The 21,612-nt window shown below is 37.7% G+C and overlaps 1 protein-coding gene across 31 annotated transcripts in view; it reads right to left on the bottom strand.

The window, feature by feature from the left end:
* r3hdm1 (R3H domain containing 1) overlaps window positions 1–21,612 on the bottom strand; it is a 137,710-nt gene that overhangs the window by 53,831 nt on the left and 62,267 nt on the right. For 25 of the 31 annotated variants that reach the window (XR_013577987.1, XR_013577988.1, XR_013577990.1 and 22 more), the window contains 6 exons: window positions 17,321–17,466; window positions 14,912–15,013; window positions 12,236–12,478; window positions 5,113–5,236; window positions 2,097–2,251; window positions 590–741 (listed from right to left, as the gene is read on the bottom strand). Coding sequence is in view for 27 of the 31 variants with exons in the window: in XM_078552433.1 (XP_078408559.1) it covers window positions 590–741; window positions 2,097–2,251; window positions 5,113–5,236; window positions 12,236–12,478; window positions 14,912–15,013; window positions 17,321–17,466 (922 nt within the window). In the remaining 4 variants the exon portion in view is untranslated. The remainder of the gene's footprint in view (window positions 1–589; window positions 742–2,096; window positions 2,252–5,112; window positions 5,237–12,235; window positions 12,479–14,911; window positions 15,014–17,320; window positions 17,467–21,612) is intronic. The other 6 variants (XM_078552440.1, XM_078552446.1, XM_078552454.1 and 3 more) reach the window with 2 other exon arrangements.

The raw sequence follows: 21,612 nt of genomic DNA, 5'->3' as shown, positions 1-21,612 counted from the left end.
TAAAAAGGTCTTTTATGTCATTGGGAAAGATCCACAGAATGCAATTCAAATTTTCTAGCATTATTCAGGAGCAGCAAGATTGAGATCACTAGAGGCAGATGGGAGTAGGCAATAATCAAGGATGGTGAAACAGTCGTGTGACATTTTAAAAAAAGAATAAACTAAAAGAAGAACTCAATGAGACTGCAAAACTTTAAAAAGTCATCTCTTCTGCATGCCCATAGAATGAAAGCAGGAAGATAATATTTTCTTACCGGCTAATACAGCCAACAAACACCAATTTAACTTTTCTACGGTCTGGAAAACAGTAAACTTAGATTTGTGGGTATCGACAAGAGAACAGAAGATTGATCAAATATAATAATTGATCAAATTGAATTTTCAACATGTCTCCACCATCCCCTCCAAAGACAACACAAGCATCAAGAGAATTGAACAGGACCTTTCCTAAAATACGTGAAGATTAGAAGCTTGACTACTGTATGGTGAAACACAAAGTCAGATGGAAGCAGGAATGAAATGAAAAATATACCTATTTTGTGAAGTGAGCAAAATGGGCAGCTTAAAACATTTTACCAAAGACACTGACCTCATATTATTCTGTTGAGTTGGTGGGATAACACTGTAATAGACTGGCATTCCTGCAGAAGGTAAAGGCCCTTGGTTTGAATGACTTGGAATTAGAATTGGCTGTTGATAGGACTGCTGACCCATTCCTTGGGAGCCTGGAGTCAATGATATCTGAATTTTAAACACGTAAAAAGAAAGATAACATGTAGCTTTCCAATCACTTTGCAGGCTGTGTTACACCCAAAAGGCCAAAATAAATTATGAAATAAGATATTAAAGAGTAGCAATGAATTATTAAAGTATTTATAGCTTTTCAAATGTTAGCCAACAATCTACTGGATAACATCCAGGACTGGGCCAAGAAGTGGCAAATACTATTTTACCAAGTGTCAGGCAATAACCATCTCCAACAATGAACAGCATAACCACCTCGCCATGACATTCAGCAGTGTTACCATTGCTGAGCCTGCTATAATCAACATCCTAGAAGGTCACAATTGATCATAAAATGTACTAAAACAGCCACATAAATATATTGGCAACTAGTGCAGGTCAGAAGTTGGGTATTCTGTGATAAGTGGCTCATCTCTTGACTCCCTAAAGACATCGTACCACCACCAAGACAAAGCAGCAGTGTGATAGAATGCTCTTGGTTCGATGTCTGTAGTTTCAACAACACCCAAGGAGCTTGACACTATTTGAGGACAAAATAATCTGCTTGATCCGCACTCCATTTCATTGTTTAAAAATCCATTTCCTCCAACCTCAGCGTACCATGGCTGCAATGTGCACTGTCTACAGGGTGTATTGCAGCAACTTGCAAGTGCACCTTTGGCAGCACTTTCCTAGAAAAGGTCTATCACCTCCAAGTCACACACCGTTCTGACTTAGATGTACATTCCCAGCTCAAATTCCTGGCGCACTCTACCTACTGGTACTGTGATAACACCTTCACAACATGTACCACAGCAGTTCAAAATGACAGCTGACTACCACCTTTCTCAAGGGTACCAAGGGTTGTGCAATAAAAGCTCGCATTGCCAGTGACACTTGCATACTGAGGATGAATTTTTAAAACCTTCAATTTCAGGGTGTATCGAACAGCTTGATTGCAAAGTATACAGTAAACTGTTTTGGAATAACCCAAACCCAGGAAGACATAATACAGACATGGGGAGGAGAAGTGCGGACTCAGACTCTCCAGCCTATAATGTGGTTATCCAGGGTGCAGTAACTCTGGAGTAGCTCTCAGGTTGTTACAAAGTTATGGCCCCTGATATTTACAATTGAACTAAGCTAGCATGTTACTGGAGCAGCTGGAATAGAGTCTGAGAAGCTACATGTTAGTAACACAGTTGATAATTTAAAAAAATGTCAAGATTAACTTTCTTCTATATAAAAATTCAGGGGTGGATTTGCAGGGTGTGGAGAATGGCATGGTACTTTTAACAATAGATACTCATATAGACTATTTCTCAAATTAGATGGCAAAACAGGCAAGAAAAAAATCATTGAAGATGACATACCTGATAGGACTGCATTGAAGGATACTGGACCATCATGCCTTGCATCTGATTGCCCATACTGTTATGTTGGCCACTCACAACATTTTGATTTTGAGGCTGAACACTAACCAAGCCCTGATAGCTCTGCTGCTGACTTGACATCACAGTTTGAAAACCTACAACAAAATAATTCCAGATTTATAATTTAGTTTATTTCCCCTCAAAACACTAAATTGGTGCAATGGCCAATAATTTGAAGGACTTGTAATGCCTTGGAACATTAGCATTGGTAAAATGGCAGTAGCATTGTGGTATTCACACTGGACTTGTAATCGAGACACCCAGGGTAATGTTCTGGGAGCTGGGTTCTAATCCCACCACAGCAGATGATGGAATTTGAATTCAATAAAAATCTGGAATTAGAAGTCTAATGATGACCATGAAACCGTTGCTGATTGTTGTAAAAACCCATTTGGTTCACTAACGTCCTTTAATCTGCTGTCCTTACCTATGACTATAGAGTGCCTACATGTCACTCCAGGTCCACAGCAATGTAGTTGATTCTTAAATTCCCTCTGAACAAGGGCAATTAGGGATGGGCAATAAGTGCTGGCCTAGCCAGTGATATCCACATCCCATGAACAAATAAAAAAAGGCACTTCAAGAAAAGCATCTTACTTAATAATAAAAAGCTTTCAAAATGATGGGTCTTTGTAGCTGATTCTGCATTACAAGTAGCACCTTCAAATTACATTTTTTTCAAATTACATTCAGTGAGTACATTTTGTTGAAAATAACTTGTCCACTTTTATATTAGAAAATAATATGGTACAGAAGAAATTTGCCATTTTAGTAAAAATATCAATTTTGATCGTTTAAAGCTTCCCTCAATTCTTGTGGGTTTCAGCAGGATTTAGAGTAACTAAACAGGATTGTAGCTTCTTTGAACGAGCTTTTGGTCACCTGCCCTAGTATCTCCTCCCTGATTCGATGCCCATTCTTGCTAATTATGCCTCCCCTGTGCTTCTGAGGACATTTTTCTTTGTTAAAAGATATAATGCAAATGCAAGTTTTGTTTTTTGAAGGCTTTTATGGTTGGGTTGGAAATGATGGCTTCAGCTGTCCCAGTATTTCAGTGAAGGAAATTGTGGTTCATCTGAAACTGGATATCAGACAAGCAGTCTTACAACACAGATGGGTGGAAAGATAGTGGAGAAGTAGACTTGGATGTTGTCAGTGTAAACATGGAAGCTGAACCCATATCTGATCATATGGTATAAGGACAACATGAAGAGGAGGTTGTTCAAGGATAGATCCTTAGGGGACTCCGGAGATAAAGGTGCAGGGATATTCAGTAACTAGAGGGCATAAATTTAAATTTGCAGCGAGAGGTCAAGAAATCTGCTTTTTAAAAAAATGTTGAATGTTTATAGAATCTGAAATATATAACCAGAAACAATACTGAAAGTAGAACCCAGAAGAGTTTTTAAAAGGGGAAATGGATAAAATGTTTGAAACAAACTTAAAAAGGGAGGCAGGGGACCTAGCACAGTGTGATGGGCTGAATTGCCTCCTTATGTGGTGTAAAATTTGATATTTCTAATCTTTTATTGTCACGTGAGCTCCAAAGTACAAAGTCAACATTTATTGGTGCCCAATAATGAAACAGTTAATCTAAAAGCTGACCGTTTGTTCCAGAACTACTGTTTCATAATTCGTCAGTATATTGTAATTTATGAAAACTATCTTATATATTATACAAAAATAAATATGTCACTATTTTGGGGTGATATTGTAATTTCATCTAACAAACTCAAATGACCACTTGTACTAATGAATTAATGTGGCTAAATTTACATACTATGTTACGAAAGATGAAATACCAAATAATTGTGCCTGCATTTTAAATGAAGTGAAATCCTAAAGTAATAGGTATTAGATAAACAGCACAATGTTCTCTATTAAACAGGAACACCTACCATACCACATGCTGAGAAAATACTTCCCTTAGAAGAATACTCTATTTTTAGCAAAATACTCAATGGCCAGATTACATGATAGATGTTATCCATGACAACCATCTAAAGTTCTCACTGAAAACGGCAGGAGACTGCAGCACTACTGTGAATATATTTCAATTATTTCAGCACTGCAGAGCAAACTGCGGTCAATTTCCCCTGAAGAGAGGAAAGTAGGGCAAAATAAATTGATGGTTCAGAACCTATCCTCAGGGCTGCAGGCACCATTCCATTTTTAGATGTTTTTAGTCACCTTACTGTCACAAAAATGGAGAAACAAACACAGTACTTGGTACCAAAGACAATTCAGGAGGAGTGAAAGAAATTTTCCACAATCCCACTTTAAGCAGAAAATATGGTTAATTTCATGCATTTTACAGTAATGAACTAAATCAGAATACTATTACAAATGAAAAGTTCCCTACTCATCTTCATAAAAATGAAAATGTTGTTAATCTTCATATTCACAGAATTTCAGGTATTACTACTAAGCATATCCCATCCTGGCACTTAAAATAAATATAGGTTACAAGATTCAGTCCATCATATTTCATCTCGATATTATGAGTCATCTATCTAGACATTTTGCCCCGTAGTTTAAGAAGCAGCTGAAAAAGAGACCGGTTCACTGTGAGAAATCTAGCACTCTCGGACAGTGCTCCGGCCCCGTATTCAACAGCTCATAGAAATGCTGATTATCAATTCACAGTCAACATCCTTGAAACATATGCAAGAACTGAGATTGACAGAAGATTGAGAAGTCCACAGAAAGAAACTCCAGGTCTGTTCATTCAGCACCTCCTATTTTCACAAAATGTATGAGCCTGGATTATCTTTTCAGTAAAATATTTAAAATGTGAGCATCATAATTCTTTAACTTCCTCATCTCTAAGGAGACATTATTCCAAGCACTTGAAGATGATAATTTAAATGAAAACCAAGTGCTTAGATACAAAAACACATTTTACAAAGGTTAGAAACCATCATATGAAAGAAAACGTGCACAAACAGAAACCAACCTGTTTGCTGGGCAGTTTGTGACAATGGCTGGTTCTGCTGAGTGTTGTAATGGATAGGGGCTACAGGTCGATACTGCTGATTGGAATGGGGATACTGACCTGGAGCACAGTAACAACTAGACAGCTGTAAAAGGAAAAGAAAAACAGTTCTTAAAGAGGATTGTTGCCATGAAACATTAGCTAAAGATTTTTTTTGAATAAACACAATGGACGATGATCTAGTTTGCACAATAAGCTGTCAGTGTAACTCTGATCAATTAAATACACCACCATCACATCATATATATCATGAATGTTGTATTTAAGCACCCACCCTGTATAACAGTATCAATCCCCTTTAAGGACCCCAAAAGATTATACATTGGTATAATCATTTTGTACATGGGGCTTTTTCTTATACCATTAAGAAGCATCAATATATAGCAAAAAAGTTACCATGATCCAAGATTAATGCTTGTTACTCATTGATACAACATAGGATTTGCTTTTTTCAATCCATTTTACTCGATCTCCTCTGCAAGATCCTTTTCTGTACTGCACAAATCACAATGTTATAGATGCAAAGCAATCTTAGAATGGTATTCCTGAATTGAATTTGATGAGCAAATTCCAATGTGCAGTTTTCTAAACAAACAATAGTAGAGTAGAACTCTGAAGGGTTAGGCCAACATAAAAACTATTCTACTTCAATCCATTGTGCAATAATTGTATATTTGGTCATTATAAGACATCATGAATGATCCCTATAAGGTGGGCACATGCATGGCTACGCAGCTATCTGTGATGTACCACACATTGAAATAAACATGTTGCGCACAACAGCAAGATTGAGTGGGATATTAAACCCCAACAGTAATAGTGTGAGCGCCTGGAGAGTGCTGAAAAAAGTGCAGCTATGATTGGAGGAGTAGTGAGCTTGAGCTGGGGGGAGTGCGAGGTGTCCCCTGCCTTGTGGAACATGCAGGGAGATCAACGGGAAGTGAGGAGTCTGACAAGATCAGAGTGTGTCATGGCAGACTGAGCTTCAGAAGGTAGGAGGGCGAATGGGATGTGAGAGAGAAGAGGGCCAATGGAAACAGTGAGAAGAAAGGTGGGTTGGAACGTGTGAGAATAGAAGTACAATGTGACCTGTTAGGGGAAAAGTGTGTTGGGGGCCAGGGAAGGTGGGAGTGGAATGGGGCCTTTGAGGGTAGGTAGAATTGGACAAGTGGGAGGAGAGCAATTTCATGTGTGCACGGTGATGCAGAAATCTGGAACGTACCGTGCATTGAATAAACAGCAATTTGTAAAAATTCTGTTACTTTTAAAATGTAAACTGCCCATGGACAAGATTATAGTGCTCAAAGAAGTTTGTAGCTTGCCCATTACAAAGAAAAATTAGAGGGAACATTGTGCACCATCTATAATACCACCAGTATATAGAGATCCACATTTACAAGATTCACACTTTGCTCCAACGAGAATTAATGTCAGGAGATGCCTAGGGCTGGTTTAGTGCTGTGTAGAGGGTATAAGCTGAAGTGAAAGGTTTCGAACAAGCAGTTGTAGGAGATGAGCATAAAGCTGCAGGATGATGGCATTTTTAAGGACTTCAAAAGGGAAAGGGAGCTTCGGGATAAGTGGCAGCTGGAGAAGGCAGAGACAGCAAGTTTTAGTTTTTTTTTGAATATGGTGATGACAGTGGTTTTGAAAGGGGGGGCGAGAGATGGTGTCTGAAATTTAAATACAGAGCTGGCTTTCCCATGCTAAACACTTGCTGCAGCATGCATTAAGCTTCTGGAAATTAAAGTGTTTCTATATATTCAGATGTCAGCAGGGATAATTTTGAGACAATCATCTTTTTAAATAGCTCATTATCTTGTCATGTCTTCCAATATTTGGGGGTGGGTATAAGTCAGTGCTATTGTTGGGTTTAGTAGGGCATTGGATGTAACAGCTAATAAAATGTTCCTTGCATATCCTGCCATGTTAAACGTAATTTTTCTAACAAATGCCCATACTCTTGTCTTATTGTCATGACTTACTCTGCAATGCTCCATGCTATTCCATCAAGAGCTACCTTGGATAGATCTGAAACTGTCACTTGCAGTAATGACTGACCAGTCTTCTCTTTCTCTGTTGGTTTTTCCCATGTAACGTGTAGGGGTGGTGCGGTCACCACAATAATGACTGATCACTTCTTCCAATCAAACATTTTTTTGGGTAGTTTTACAGCTAGATGCCCTTCCAGCCAATAACCCTGTGATTCGTCTTGGCTGGGGACTGGTAGCAGTACACACTGCACCAGTGGCTGGGTTCTTTCGTAGCCAACAAGTCCTGGAGTGGGACTTGCTGGGACCTTCTAGCTCAGAGGCAGGACAGGTACCCACTGAGTCACTCCAGTTCCCCAGGAATTGATCGGATTAGTATTTTTAATTATTCCCAATATATTCCTTTAGTCTTTACTCATTTCATCCTGAACTTTTAGCATTTTACTCCTGGCAACATCGGTGAACCAGATAGAAATAAAGCCAAGCTCTTAAACTTCTTCAAGGAGCATGCCTCACAGCAACAAGACCCTTAACAGAGGCTGGTATTTAAGCTGATATTGTTAGCTCTCCATTTTAAACTGCCTGATATGATTAAAATAGCAACTATGCTCCAGAGATGATATTACGAAGTACTATCACTTGTCCCTCTCCAATATAATGAACGAGGATACTTGTTCTATCCAGTTTTCATTACCCGGAAGCCATTTTACACTAGTTGTTGTAACACAAAATGGAATTTGGTTGTGAAATTCTTTTCAAACTGGTTGTCTGTGTAACTTCAGTACAAGAGTAGCATTTCGACCATTCCCCTTTAAATCGTGGATTCTTTTTTTGACCAATTTTCTATCTTCCGCCCTGCTGAATTAACATAGGGCTGGATTTCATGTGCTCCCGTCAGCAGATTTAAAGAACCTGCCTGAAATTTTACTGGGCCTTGGGGGTTGTGGGGGGGGTGTTGTTGGAAAAGAGATGTCGGGCCTTGGGTCTATTGAGGCCCTTGTGGCCAATTCATAGGCCTCATCCCATCATCACCAGTATTTGCAGATGTCCTGGGTTGCTCCCCCCACTCCCACCTTGAACCCTCTTTCCCACTGGCCTCTTGAGCCATGTTCCCCTACCCTTCTAACTGAGACACCCAACTCTGCACTTGCCTGGACTCTTCAGCTTGGTGGGACTACCTATAGTCCCAGCTGTGGCCATCGTTTCCAGCTGGTGCTGCAGGGACTACAGAGCTGGGGCCAATCTGATTGCCTCGTCTTAAAATAATTAACACTGCTCCCAGCATTAAAGTGCTGTGGGGCAGCCATCGGGTTCATGGGCCCTCCCATCTAGCCCCAACATTTTAGCCAGGGATAGGGACCAGAGTGCCCTGTAAAACCCAACTTACAGACACCATAAAGTAAGCCATTCTGTCCCTCAAACCCATTTCACTATTCATTGATCTGTGACCTAACTCCATCTACCTGCCTTTTCCTCATATCCCTTAATTTCGGTTAACAAAAATCTATCAGTTTCATATTTAATATTAACAATTAGCCTACCATCAACTATTGTTGGCAGAAGAGAGATCCAAAGTTCTACCATCCTTTGTGTGGAGAAGGGTTTCCCTAATTTCATTCTTGAAAGGTTGGCTCTAATTTTTGAATTATGCTCCCTAATCTTAGTGAGTACCCAACCAGTGGAAATAGTTTCTTTCAATCTACACTCACTGCTCTCCTTAATATCGTGAAAAGTGAGATCAAATCACCCCTTGATCTTCTTATTCCAGGAAAGTGAACCTCAAAAAGGTTATATCAGGTGAGAATGATCGTAAAATAGCATATTGGTACTACAGTTCTCTGGCTCTGATTTATCCCCTTTTCTGAAAATTGGAATTGCATGAGCTACCGTCCAATCTAAGGGAACTACCCCTGACTTTACTGAGCTATTGAAGCTATGGGCAGAGGCCTCAGAGCACCCAACCTGTCTCTTTAATTGCTCTTGGGTGAATGCCATCTGGACGTGCAGTAATTATCTATTTTGAGATTTCCTATTCTATTGAAACTGATAGCGCTATTAATTTTAATATTTATAATGTTCAATGCAGGGCATCCCATAGCATCCATGTCCACAGGAATATAGACTGTTGTTATTCATCAAACAGCATTATAAAAAAAAACTACACATAACTGTAATATTTTAAGATCTAAAAATATTGGTTTATGCCTTATGAAGAAAATGGAGAAAGATCTACAATTTTGCATACTAGCAAAAATTAATATTTAATTTTTGTCTTGGGATAGCGTGGATTCTTTTGGATGGAATTGGCTCCAAGTTGACATGTGAGGTTGGAACCACATCAATCTCCTGTGGCAGATTCTTCAACACAAAACCTTAAACAGACAAGTCTCCAATATTCCACTATTCTGGCAATGATTTACTGGACAAACCAGTTCATTCATGGCATGAAGGAGAACAGATCAATCTGGGAGAGGGGTGGGGGTCAGGAGAACATGTTTTCTCACTCATCTCTCGATAATCCTGTAATTCAGAGTACTGTTAGAGAGTGGGCCTATGTAGACAAGCAGCTTACCAGGTTGATGTGCTGCTAAACTACAGTTTCAGTGAGTTGAACTCCAATGGTACTCTTATGATCACTAAGACCACCTAAGTTGTGGCCTACCTGAACTCATGTTGCTGAGTTTAAGTGAGTGGCATGCATTCCTACACAGAGTATATATGTGCTATAAGGCAAAGGCTGAAATTAATATGGATTTCTAAATAGCTTGGAGACTCTTAAGCATGGTTACAGGTTTCCATACATGCCAACCAAACAGCACAACCATAATAACAGCTATTATTGACAAACTTGAATATAGATTGTATTAAAGTGTTGATCACTGTGTCAAGTGCCACACAAGTAAGTTTCTAGAGACTTAGAATTTTATTTCGGCTACAAATGGTAAAAAAAAAACTGGTTTAAGCACTTCAGTAAGCTAATGGTGAAATCAGTAACTCAAAACCAGAAATGCTTGTATCCATTAGCTTTAATAATAAATTAGGACCTTAAAGTCTAGAGCTACCTTTTCTTACAATAATTATGCATCTCAAAAATCTCATCATGTAAAAGCTGACATTAGCGGGTTTCATACAAGCATCAGATAGAGGCTGCTTCAGCTGCAAAGACATTGACAGCAATTAATGGCAATGGTATGCAATAGATATGTTTGATGATTATGGGCTCACTGATCAAGAAGTTCACGCTGCCCTTAAGTGCCGCCTCTGCTCTATGTCAAGAAAACAAGAAATTGTGGTATTTTTCTTCTGGTAATAACCATGGCATATTTTCTTATGTACTGGAAGTCAGGCTGTAATTGGATTGAGATCTAGAATGATGGCAAGGGTCTAAAGTAAACAGTAAGAAGTGGTTTTGATATGTTAATGAATGAAGAGGAACTTCAATCAGAGTTTTACATAAAGAAATAACAGGAATGGTTTGAATCAGGTTGTTTTAGTTCAAAGGGGGATATATGCAGGTTGTAAAAAGGCATAAGGAAGTGAGGTAAAGATAGGGTAAGTTTGTTTTTACAATATAGGGTAAGTTTGTTTTTACAAGCCTAAGAGCTAAAGTAAAGAAAGCATTTCTGAAGAGACTGGTTGAAACAATGGGAGATCTCAAAGGGAAGGAACCTATTTAAGGAAATACTGAAGCCTATGTGAGGGGATAGCTGCTTAGATCTCCCAGAAGCCAAGAGAGTAGCTGGTCAGAACTCCCAGAAGACAGTGTAACCAAGGCCAGACCTGAAGACCCAATTGCTGTCATCTTCAGAAGACACCCCAAGGAAAAAGCACTGTGTGGTAAAATTACTAGACTTCTTTAGATTTTAAAATCTATAAGGGTAGTTGCTGAACAGAAAAGGGAAAGGTTAGCTCTTGAGGGTAGTCAAGTTTTGTGGAACTGTTTTAAAATGTGTTCAAATGTAATTGTGTTTTATTTTTCCCCTTTATTCTTTTAATAAATGTTTACTTTATAAAATCATCATAAGCAGTCAAGGAAATCGTTTCCTGATTTCAGAACCGCTCCTCATACTGCACATATTGCAAAAACCGTTTTGGCATCTGTTTCAAGTTTCCCTCTGGGATTTGGGCAGCTCAGCATTTACCATCCACCATGCCATAACATATAGTTTGACCTCAATTAAGTCGATAATTGTACAAATTTAATCCCAATCAAGTGGACAATAAACAACAAAGCATTCTAAGAAATTTTGCCTAAAAAAATCAATTCCATTTTCATCTAGATGCTTAATGGAACAACAGAAGAAAAATGAAATGGACCTGAGTTAATAACATATTTGATGGGGCAGAAAGAATGGAATTTCTTTCCTTGATACCTGAATGCATTTAGAAGTGAAGAGAGCTTGCTCATATCTGGTGTACACAAGGTTGCTGCACAAAACAAATCAGAACTTGACACAAACCTAGCAGCTGACAGACAGGGCGAACAGCTGATATATTGAGTATAAATGTTCCATGGGTGCAACATAAGATGGTACTGAGGACCATTATCAGGGTGATGTAAAAACTTTATCCTGTATGTACTATGTACTTTAATTTACATACCAGTGCTTAAATGTTAACATTAAGTTCTGTTCTCTGACACTAATATCCTTTAACTTGAACATAAAATCTGTCTTCCATAAAAATATTATCTGACCTCGAGTCAGTATGATGAAAAGCTTGCATGCAGCATCAGTTCTGTATTTTAGTTGGATTATTTGAGGAAATGCAGAATGATGAGCTCCTCCCCGAGAAAGGTGTTTTTTACGCTTTCAAAAGTGCTTTTGGTAATCCTCAAGCTTGATATGTGAGGTAACTAGCTAATAGATGTATAATGAGCTGAAGCAAGAGATGAGGAAATGAACAAGAAAGGAGTTGGGACATCAATTAAGGTTATGTAGGTGGAGGGAGTGGGAACTGGGAGAGATGCCCAAGAAGCCGATAATGAATTTTGAGATGTGTATGAAAGTTTTTTAACATAGTTGAGAAATTACCCTTTTTTCTCATTTTAATGTTAACTGAGAAACTGATATCCTGTGCTTTGTTATTTTTACCTGCTGAATAGGCTGCTGCATATATCCCTGTTGTTGAAGCACCTGTTGATTAACCGAAGGACCAGAGGCAGAATAGTTAGAAGTAGGGAGTGGCTGTCCTGGAGATGCCATGATAAATCCAGGTTGCTGTTGTGGCTGAAGTACCACAGATGATGGGAATATGGCAGTGTGGGTATCTGGAGCTTCAGCAGATGGCTGACGGCCAAGGCTCATCTGGCTAAACTGGGCCCCAAGGCTTTCTTGCTGCATGGAAAATAAAAGTTGTGATTAAAATAGAACTGTATGAATAATTAGGGCTTTTCCTCTCATTCTATATACCAAAAGGCATGCAGATGTTTATGAAGCCTTTCTGAAAAAGGTCTAATTCAATGGTAGTGAAAGCATCTACCCTTTTCATTTAAAGTAATTAAGATTGAGAAAACACTTTTAAAAAAAAATTATTCATAAGACATTAGTGTCACTGGCAAGGCCAGCAGTTACAGTTGGCACTTAATTGCCCTTGAAGTGTTGCTGGTGGTAAGCCACCTTCTTGGCAACTGAACAGCTTGCTAGGCCATCTAAAGGGTAGTTAAGAGTTGACCACATCGCTGTGGGACTGAAAAAAGATGGTGGATTTTCCTTCCCTAGTTACTTAGTGAACTAGATGCATTTTAATGACAATCTAGTAGTGTCCTGATCACCATTACTGCTGTTACCCAATCTATTTAAGTGACTGAATTTAAATTTCAAAGTAGCTGTACTAGAATTTGAACTCATGTCTGCAGATTATTAATCTAGACCTCTGGACCAAGTGAGGAATCGTTGCCGAGAAACATATATTATTGAAGAAACATCAGCATTCTATAGAACTGACTTACTAGATTTTGAATATAATGTCACATGACATAGATATTTACCAAGCCTGTTTTCTGACAAACATCATGATCGTGTTTTTATTAAAACAACATCTTGTCAAGAATGTAAATTTTACATGGCATGTTTACATTACAACCTGTTGGTTGTCTGTATAACAACTAAGTCAGTAAAGTAGATTTCTTTGTACTTCGCACTTCATATTTGATGTCTTTCCATTAATATTCACATTTAAACAACAACAAAAGGAAATGGAAGGGAATGGGATCAAATGTATGTTCAGAGTGCTCGCACAATGGTTGAAGTTAAAAATATGAAATCAAGGATCTGCACCAAGGTTGTTTTAAAGCACGGGTTTCTCGCTTAGTCTGTGGAGGCACTCTTGGACATGTCTGTAATTTACATTAATAGAACAATGCTCCAATGGAAGAATGATTCTTCAAAAGGCGATAGTTTCTACAAAGTTGAATGTATTACTTCATTTTTGTTGAAATTATACATAAAGAGCTAGTAATTTGCATTTGAAATAAATATTATCCCCTTTAATTAAGTGTTGTGATATTAAATATAGCAAAGACAGGCAAAAAATAAATCTATGAAATCAAATAATTTTTTTTACATACATTATGCATGTGTATGCGCACTTCTTGTTAATTTAAAAATATAAGTTGGTTTTAGCTTAAATCCAAACAGAAGTATTTTTAATAAATTACTTTGTGTGAGTTTAAGTGAATTATACTCAAACTATGCTTTATTGCTACTGCAAATTAAGTAAGTCAAGGGCAACGTTTTTAACATTCTCATTCTAAGCGTAAACATTTAGAATTAACGAACAGCTTCTGCTGTCATATAGCTATAGGTACTTTTCAAAAGTAATAAAAAGGCATAAGGAGATTTTTGGGGCAGTACCTTTTGTTCAAAGTATTCTCCCTTCTAACAGATACTGACACTGTTACCAGAGTTTTTACATTAAAAAAAAATCAACTTTAGCATGTAAGCCCTTGGGCTGCCTTCCATTCTACTATCCTAATTTAAGGGCATTGCTCGATAATCAAAGGTAAACTTTGAACAAAATGCAATTTCCCAATATTTTCCTTCCTGTTTAACCTAATTTACAAGCTGTAAACTTTCAGGTATATTCTTTACAATTGATAAATATGCCCATCTTACTCTCTTGCAGAATCAAGGGGCTACAGCTATAGATTTCCACAAGAATATTAAGAAAATATTGAAAATCAATAATATAGAAATATTATCAATGCTCTAAAAGGCACTATTGAACCAGATGCTGAACTTTGGCATGTATTATTCCTCTAACATCACTTCCCTAGATGTCTGGTGCATTTTTTTTTTAAAAAAGGTACTTCTAGTTTGCTCTTGAAAAAGTGTTCCTCCCCATGTGTTTAATCCAATATTATGACAAAATTATTATGAGGGTAAATAATGTCAATGTCGATGGAATCCAGCAATTAAACGTCTGTCTTCAAATGTAGTATAGTGAACGAAAGATAAATAATGTTTACCCTGCTATTAAAATGTAGATCTCTACAGTTTTATCTGTAAATCAAAATTGGTTCTTTAGAAAAAGGCCAGAAAAGGCTTTGTTTTTGTTCTAAGCATTTTAGGCACAACCATATTTTAGTAGCAGACACAGATTTTACCGTTTTAAAGATAAATGTTGATATTTAGAAAGGAGATCCGCCAACTATCAAGAGCAACTTATAGCAAGTACATTAATAATAAGCAGTAATGAAAAGAAAGACTTAAACGTTTACAAACTAAAGATCTTCAGAAAGATGAGAAGAGAATATTGAGTGTCAATACCACAGTGTATTGCTGGGTGGGTGATACTGGCAGGAGTTGAGGTGGGTAAGAGACCGCAGAGTACTGGATAGGCTGTGAAGAAGACTGCAGAGCCCGAATTGGCTGAAGAAGCAATAGTTTGCACAGTTAATTTAGCAATGTTAGCCTCATAAAACCCAAAAAGGTTGCAGTATTACAAAAAAGCATCAAGATGTTACTATTCCAATTTTCTTTAATTTACAAAGCTGTCAAGAAACATCATTTGATATCCTTATAGTTATTGCAAAAATCTCTATGCCACAAATCAGCAAATACTTGAACTTTAAAATGATTCCTTTAAGTACACTGTCTGATATGGCTCACCTGGTTCATAAAATGCATTCCTGTAATTACTTTCAGTGTACTGAAAACAGCATCTTAACTTACACAGGAAAGTAGGTTGCAACTGAGGCTAGGCAAACAACTGGTAGAGAACTGGCTAGGAGCTAAGAGAGAAGATAATGGTATGTACTACAATTAGCAGCATGTGACTAGTAGTGTCCCACTGGGACCTGTAGTAAGGCTTCAGCTTTTTATTCTATTTATAAATGACTTAGATAAAGGAATACAAAGCTGTACACCCAGGTTTGCTGACAACACCAAATTAGGTGGCTCAGCACGTATTGTAGATAGAATTAAACACTGATAGATTAAATGATCAGGCAAAACTATGACAGATAAAGTTCAATGTGGGGAAGTATGAATTCATTCACTTTGATCCCAAGGATAGATTGCGAGAAGCTAGGAATTGTGGACGAGAAAAGAGATTTAGGTGTCCAAATACAGAAATCATGAAAATCTAATGGACATGCACAAAATATAATTAATTTTACAACTCTATAAAGCTTTGGTTAAACTCCATTTGGTGTTGTGTCCAGTTTGAGGCAGCGCACCATGGGGAGGATATATTGGCCTTTGAGGGGGTGCAATGCAGATTCACCAAAGTAATGGCTTAAAAAGGGTTAAATTATGAGTACAGGTTAGAACCATAGAAAAAAGTTACAGCACAGAAGGAGGCCATTCAGCCCATCTTGTCCATGCCAGCCTGAGGACACCCAGCTGCCCTTTCTAATCCTAACTTCCTGCACCCAGCCCATAGCCCTGCAGCTTACAGCACTTAAGGTGCAGATCCAGGTACTTTTTAAAAGAGTTTAGAGTTTCTGCTTCTAACAGCAACTTGGGCAGCGAATTCCAGACACCACTACCCTCTGCATAAAAAAGTTCTTCCTCATGTTCCCCCCTACACCTTCTGCCACTTATCTTGAATCTATGTCCCCGAGTTCTAGGTTATATTGATAAGATCTGTCTTGCTTTGAGTATAGAAGATTAAGGGGTGAACTAATTGAGGTTATTAAAAGGAGTTGAAAGGATAGGTGGAGGAAATATTTTCTCTGGCGGGAAGGTCCAATACAAGGGGGCATACCTTAAATTTAGAGCTAGGCCATTCACACAAAGTGTAGCGGCAATCTGAAACTCTCCCTTGAAGAGGTGTTGAGACTAACTCGATTGAAAATTTCAATACTGAGACTAATAGATTTTTGATAGGTAAGGGTAGTAGACAATATGGAACTATGTTAAAATACAGATCAGTGATGATTTAACTGAATGGTGGGACAGGCTGAATGTTCCAATCTTATTTCTATGTTTCCAATTGAAGGACATATATAAATTGAGATATTTTGTTTTATTGTCAATCCTCAATTCCAGCCTGCTTTATACATACCTATCACTTTAATCATACTCATCTAATTTATGCTTTCCAAATGTCAATTTTTTACCTCATTTCACAATTAATACAGCTCATTTTCTAACTCCCATGGCTGATTATGGCAGATGGTTATGTGCCATTTTTAATTCCAGATATACTCAAACATATAGAACTACTCGATCAAAATTAAAAAGTGCCAAATTTCAGCTTTCAAATGTGATGTGACAGAATAAAATATATTGTCCTGAAGATAAACCACCCCAGTGAAAAAAATATTTAAAATAGAACACAGCGGAGAACAAGAACCAATTGTGCTGCTGAATTTTCTTTTACGCATCCAATGCACTTTCTTATCACACAGCTAGTGATAGCCATGCTACACATAGAGGCGGTGGATTCAATTTAATTGTCTATTCCCTATTGTTAAATATCTTCCTTGTGTAATTCTGATCTATAAATGCAAAATTACTTCTTGGTTTTTGCTGACTGCATAAATTAATATTTTTATTTTTCCAAAAGTTCTATTCAAATATTAATTTGTAACATTCAACTTAAACATTACCAACTAAAGTCAACAGGTGAAGAACTAGATTAAGATTCCGCTCAACATTACTAATGACTAATTATCACTGGAATTTAATTGCCTGTTGTACAATTCAGCTTTTAAACCATGATCAGCTAACCTGAGAAAGGATGTGATTTACTACTTGCTGCTGTTGTGGAACAGGTGGTTGCTGTGCAGGGCCAGCCAAAGGGTTCCTCACAGTCTGCTGGGCTGGAGGCGGATTATACACTACTGCCGTACCATCTGGATTCATGAATGGCTGCCCTGGGTGGGAAAAATTGATTCATGTGTCAATTGCAATTAAATTGTTTTAGAAAATAAATTTTAAAAAAGCATTTTTAAACTATATTCAAGTGATCAGGTTGAAGAGTAAAGGAAAATTGGAAAGCAAAGGAGGAATACTTTAGCTTCAGAGAACCCGAGGAAAATGCCTTTAAGTATACGGCAGATCTTGGTTCTGTGTAAGCAAGGAATACAAGGGCTAGAAAACACATTCTCCTGTCAAAATAGCAAACTCACTACTCAAGGATCATACTGAAGAGCAAAAATAACACCCACGTAACTTCCTTCAATACCAACTGTCTCCTTTAACCTTTCTACACTGCCCTCAGCTCTCACCGAGAAGTGGAAGAAATTCATGGGCTGCTTCATCTTTAAGATGGAGATAATCTGTTCAGCTGCCTTCCCCACTTACCCTTTCCTACCAAACCAAACCTATCCTCTGTTATTATGATCATGGTGCATCATCCCCGCTCATCTGATCAACCTCCCTGATGCCTGACACAGCCAACGGCTTTAATACAATTTCTTTAGTGCAGTTCAGCGGGACTGCCTTTGCTTGGTTCCGCTTTTGCCATCGTAGTCAGAACATCTCCAGCACTGGCTTCTTTTCCCACCCTTGTGCCAATTGCTCTGGAGATCTGAGGGATTTGTCCTTTGCCCACCTCCTCTTTATTTGCATTCTGTTCCTTGGCAATATAATTTACAGACATGGGGTCAGCTTCCACATATACACTCAACTCACCCAGCTCCTCCACTCATCTATGCCCTTTCAAGCCCCCTATTTCCAGTGTTGTCAACCATCATCTGCATCCCTGTCAGAACCTCCACATTCTTGTTATTAATGTCACCCCGTCCTTCCTGGCCATTGTCTCAAGGCTGATCTCAATCTATCGTTCCACTGAAACCTACATTTGAGTTTCTGACATTATAAGCTCTCCATTTCAAAGACCGCCTACTTCCTTCTTTGAAATATTGCCATTTTCCATTCCAGCCTCAGGCATGCCAAATACTACTCCGAATATTCCTATTTCTCTACATGCTCCATGAACTGCAACTCATCCAAAACTGCTGTATCCATCCAATTCCACAACAAATCCCACTTCTATTTAATCACTGCTCTTGCTAACCTCCACTGGTTCCCAGTCTTTCAATGCCTCAAATTTTCAATTTTCATCCCTGTGTTTAAACCCATGGCCCTGCAATTCCCCGTCTCCAACTTCTACCAGCCCTACAACCACTCTTCTACCAAATACCTGTTCCTCTGACTTATGTGCATCCTCCATCACTTCAGCCTCAACACTGTCAGCTGTGCCTTCACCTGCACAGGACCCATACTCTGCCTCTCCTCCTTAAAACCCACCTCTTTGTCTAATCCTTTGGCACCGCTGACTATCTCCTATGCCGTGACATATATTTCTATCTGATTAGACTTCTGTAAAATGCCGCTGTACATTTTTCTATGTTAAAGGTTCTATATAAACGCAAGTTGTTGTTGGCAGTTCTGCCCCGTTTAATCCCTATCATTTCAAAATGGTCATTTTCACAATTCCTTGGAGCAATTGATTTTCAACACTGCTCAGTATATTATTCTGGGATGGTTAGCATTAAGCCATCTTTGTTGTATCAGTGATCATATGAAATAAAACTCATCTCTAGGCAAAAGGCTAGACATGGAGGCAAAGTGAAGACCTGAGTATGTGTGAGAGACAGGCCAGGAGTGAATTAGACATATTTCAGTCTTGACTATTCAAAATCAGCAACTGTCTTTTATCTCAGAATACATAATATGCACATATGTTAAAAGTACATGCATGATTACCAGCTAAAGGGCAAAGCAAAAGGCATTGCTCAGCAATATTACCTTGGTGTACATTGACCAAGATTTTTTGGGGGAAAAATCCTTTCATAAGTCAATATTCAATAAGAGCTAAGAGATTAAAGGTATCACAGCACACAATGTGTGTCTATTAAACATATTTCAAAATGTAAAAGTCATAACATTTTAAAATTCAAAAAGAGCTAAAAATTTTAATTCTCGATATCAAAATTATTTCCAGTAATTGCAATATCCTCAATACAGTAAATAATGAAAAACAAGTAAATTTACCATAAAATCATGAAAGGACTATTTGACGGAACACCCAACACATATGCACTATGCAAGATCACTGATGCGAAAAGCATCTGTTGATATCATCCTACATTTGCATTTTAACTAAAGTGAATCTTGTAGATAGTGATTTAGCCAGGTCACCAGTCACTACATCAAATATAATTTAAAACTCTTAGCATCTCAGGGGGCCATGAATGGATAGAATGACTCATAATGTTTGTTTCTAATATTTATTAATTATAAACATTTATTAAAATTATATTCATGAACTCGGCCTGTGCAAGCCTCTTAAAAAAAAACTGTGAAATTAGACAAAACATTCAATGAATAGTCAGCATCTATATTTGTAAAAGTTAAAACTCGCTTACTTTAAACAGAAAGATGCCCATATGTCCTTTGAAAAGTAACTTTATAAATCATCAAACCACTCCTGCAATCCGAGTAGCATGTAGAACTAAGCATCCAGATATTCCTTCAATTTACTACACATTAATTTTATAACCAATAATGTGATTTTTGACAATCTAACTTTTAAATTACAATTCATTGCACCCAATATCCTACATTAAAAAGGGAGAATTTTATCCATGCATCCAAAAGTATTTTTTTCCTGAAGCATTTACTTTGTAAATACCTGATGAGTGCAAATGGTAGATCGCTTTGCTTACCTCTAATTATTGCAAATTTACCTAAAAGTGTTCACACATTTCAGTTAGAAATTAATAATGTTTTCAGCAAGTAGTGGATTGTGGATAAAAAACAAACATTTTGAACTCAGTCCTTGGTTGGTGAGTGAAAGAAAGGCAGTAAACCAATTTTCATTTTGATATGCATCATATTTCACCAGGGCGTCCTGATAGTCTGGCTAATGTGTATTTGGAAGACTCTAAATCAACATGCTAGGTTTTGGTACTTTATTCTCAGTTATAAGACATCACCTAAAGCTGGAAAACTTCACAAAAACAAGATTTCAGTTCATTCACAGAAATATTAGAATAACTGCATTGTTCACCATTTTTCTCAGTGTAATTTTTCAATATTTCCACTCTTTCTCTTTTGGCAAGAAAGGACTTTTCCACAATCATAATCAATGCCAATGCTGAAAAAGATGAGAGTAATATGTTTTTCAAGGGCAGAACTTGCTTGCAAGGTTTTACTTCTCGTGGTGACATTCTTGGTACCACAAAGAACTCATGTCAGCAGACTCAGGTTGATGGTTAATATTTGCCCATGGAAAAGAATGAAGCTCAAAAGGAAATCTGGAATTTAAACTTCAGTCTCTTAATTGATATCTTTTAATAAGAGAATCATTGGAATACCAATCATGGAAAGATATCAGGAAACTTTCCAGTTTAGATAATTAATTGTTTTCCTTCACTAAAACAGAAACCATTTGAATAGTTTTGCCATGTGATGTAAATGGGCTTTAGATCCATCATTAAGTTGGCAACAAAAATAGTGCATTGGAAATCAATGGATAAAAAGGAGAACATATCCAATTACAATAACTAATTGACAATATTAAATAGCAAAAATGTAAGTGACAAATATCAACTCCCCCTAGGCATCAGAATACAGTCAATGCAGCTATGCCTTTTAAAAGTATCTGATAAGTATCCCTCTGATTTTTTTTAAAGGCAGCGTTGTATCGCATATGTCATGTTATCTTTTCAATTAAACATTGTGCTTTCTGTATTTTCCTAATTCATACCCAATAAGAGGTCATCCTGTGACTCTTAAGTCGTGTACCTTTTGCTATCTAAGCAGGGATGGTTATAGCACATAGTTTGAGATTGTAGATGCGCACCTACTAATTCTTTCAGTCATGGAAAGTAGTGGGATGGTGGGGCGGGGGGAGAGAAGAGGGGGAAGTCACATTTTTCCCAAAAGACAATAATTTTAATTTTATGTCAAATGAGGTTGGAATCTAATTTGTCATTATGTGTTAGCCTTCCAATTGGCCTGTCCCAGTCATGGTTCAAAAACAGTTCCATTATTACAGTTGATGGTTACTT

This window comes from Cetorhinus maximus, chromosome 11 (genome assembly GCF_964194155.1).
Source record: "Cetorhinus maximus chromosome 11, sCetMax3.hap1.1, whole genome shotgun sequence".
NCBI classification, from domain to species: domain Eukaryota; kingdom Metazoa; phylum Chordata; class Chondrichthyes; order Lamniformes; family Cetorhinidae; genus Cetorhinus; species Cetorhinus maximus.
Note: the sequence above shows the minus strand (reverse complement) of the source record. Positions and strands in the feature narration are given on the sequence as shown.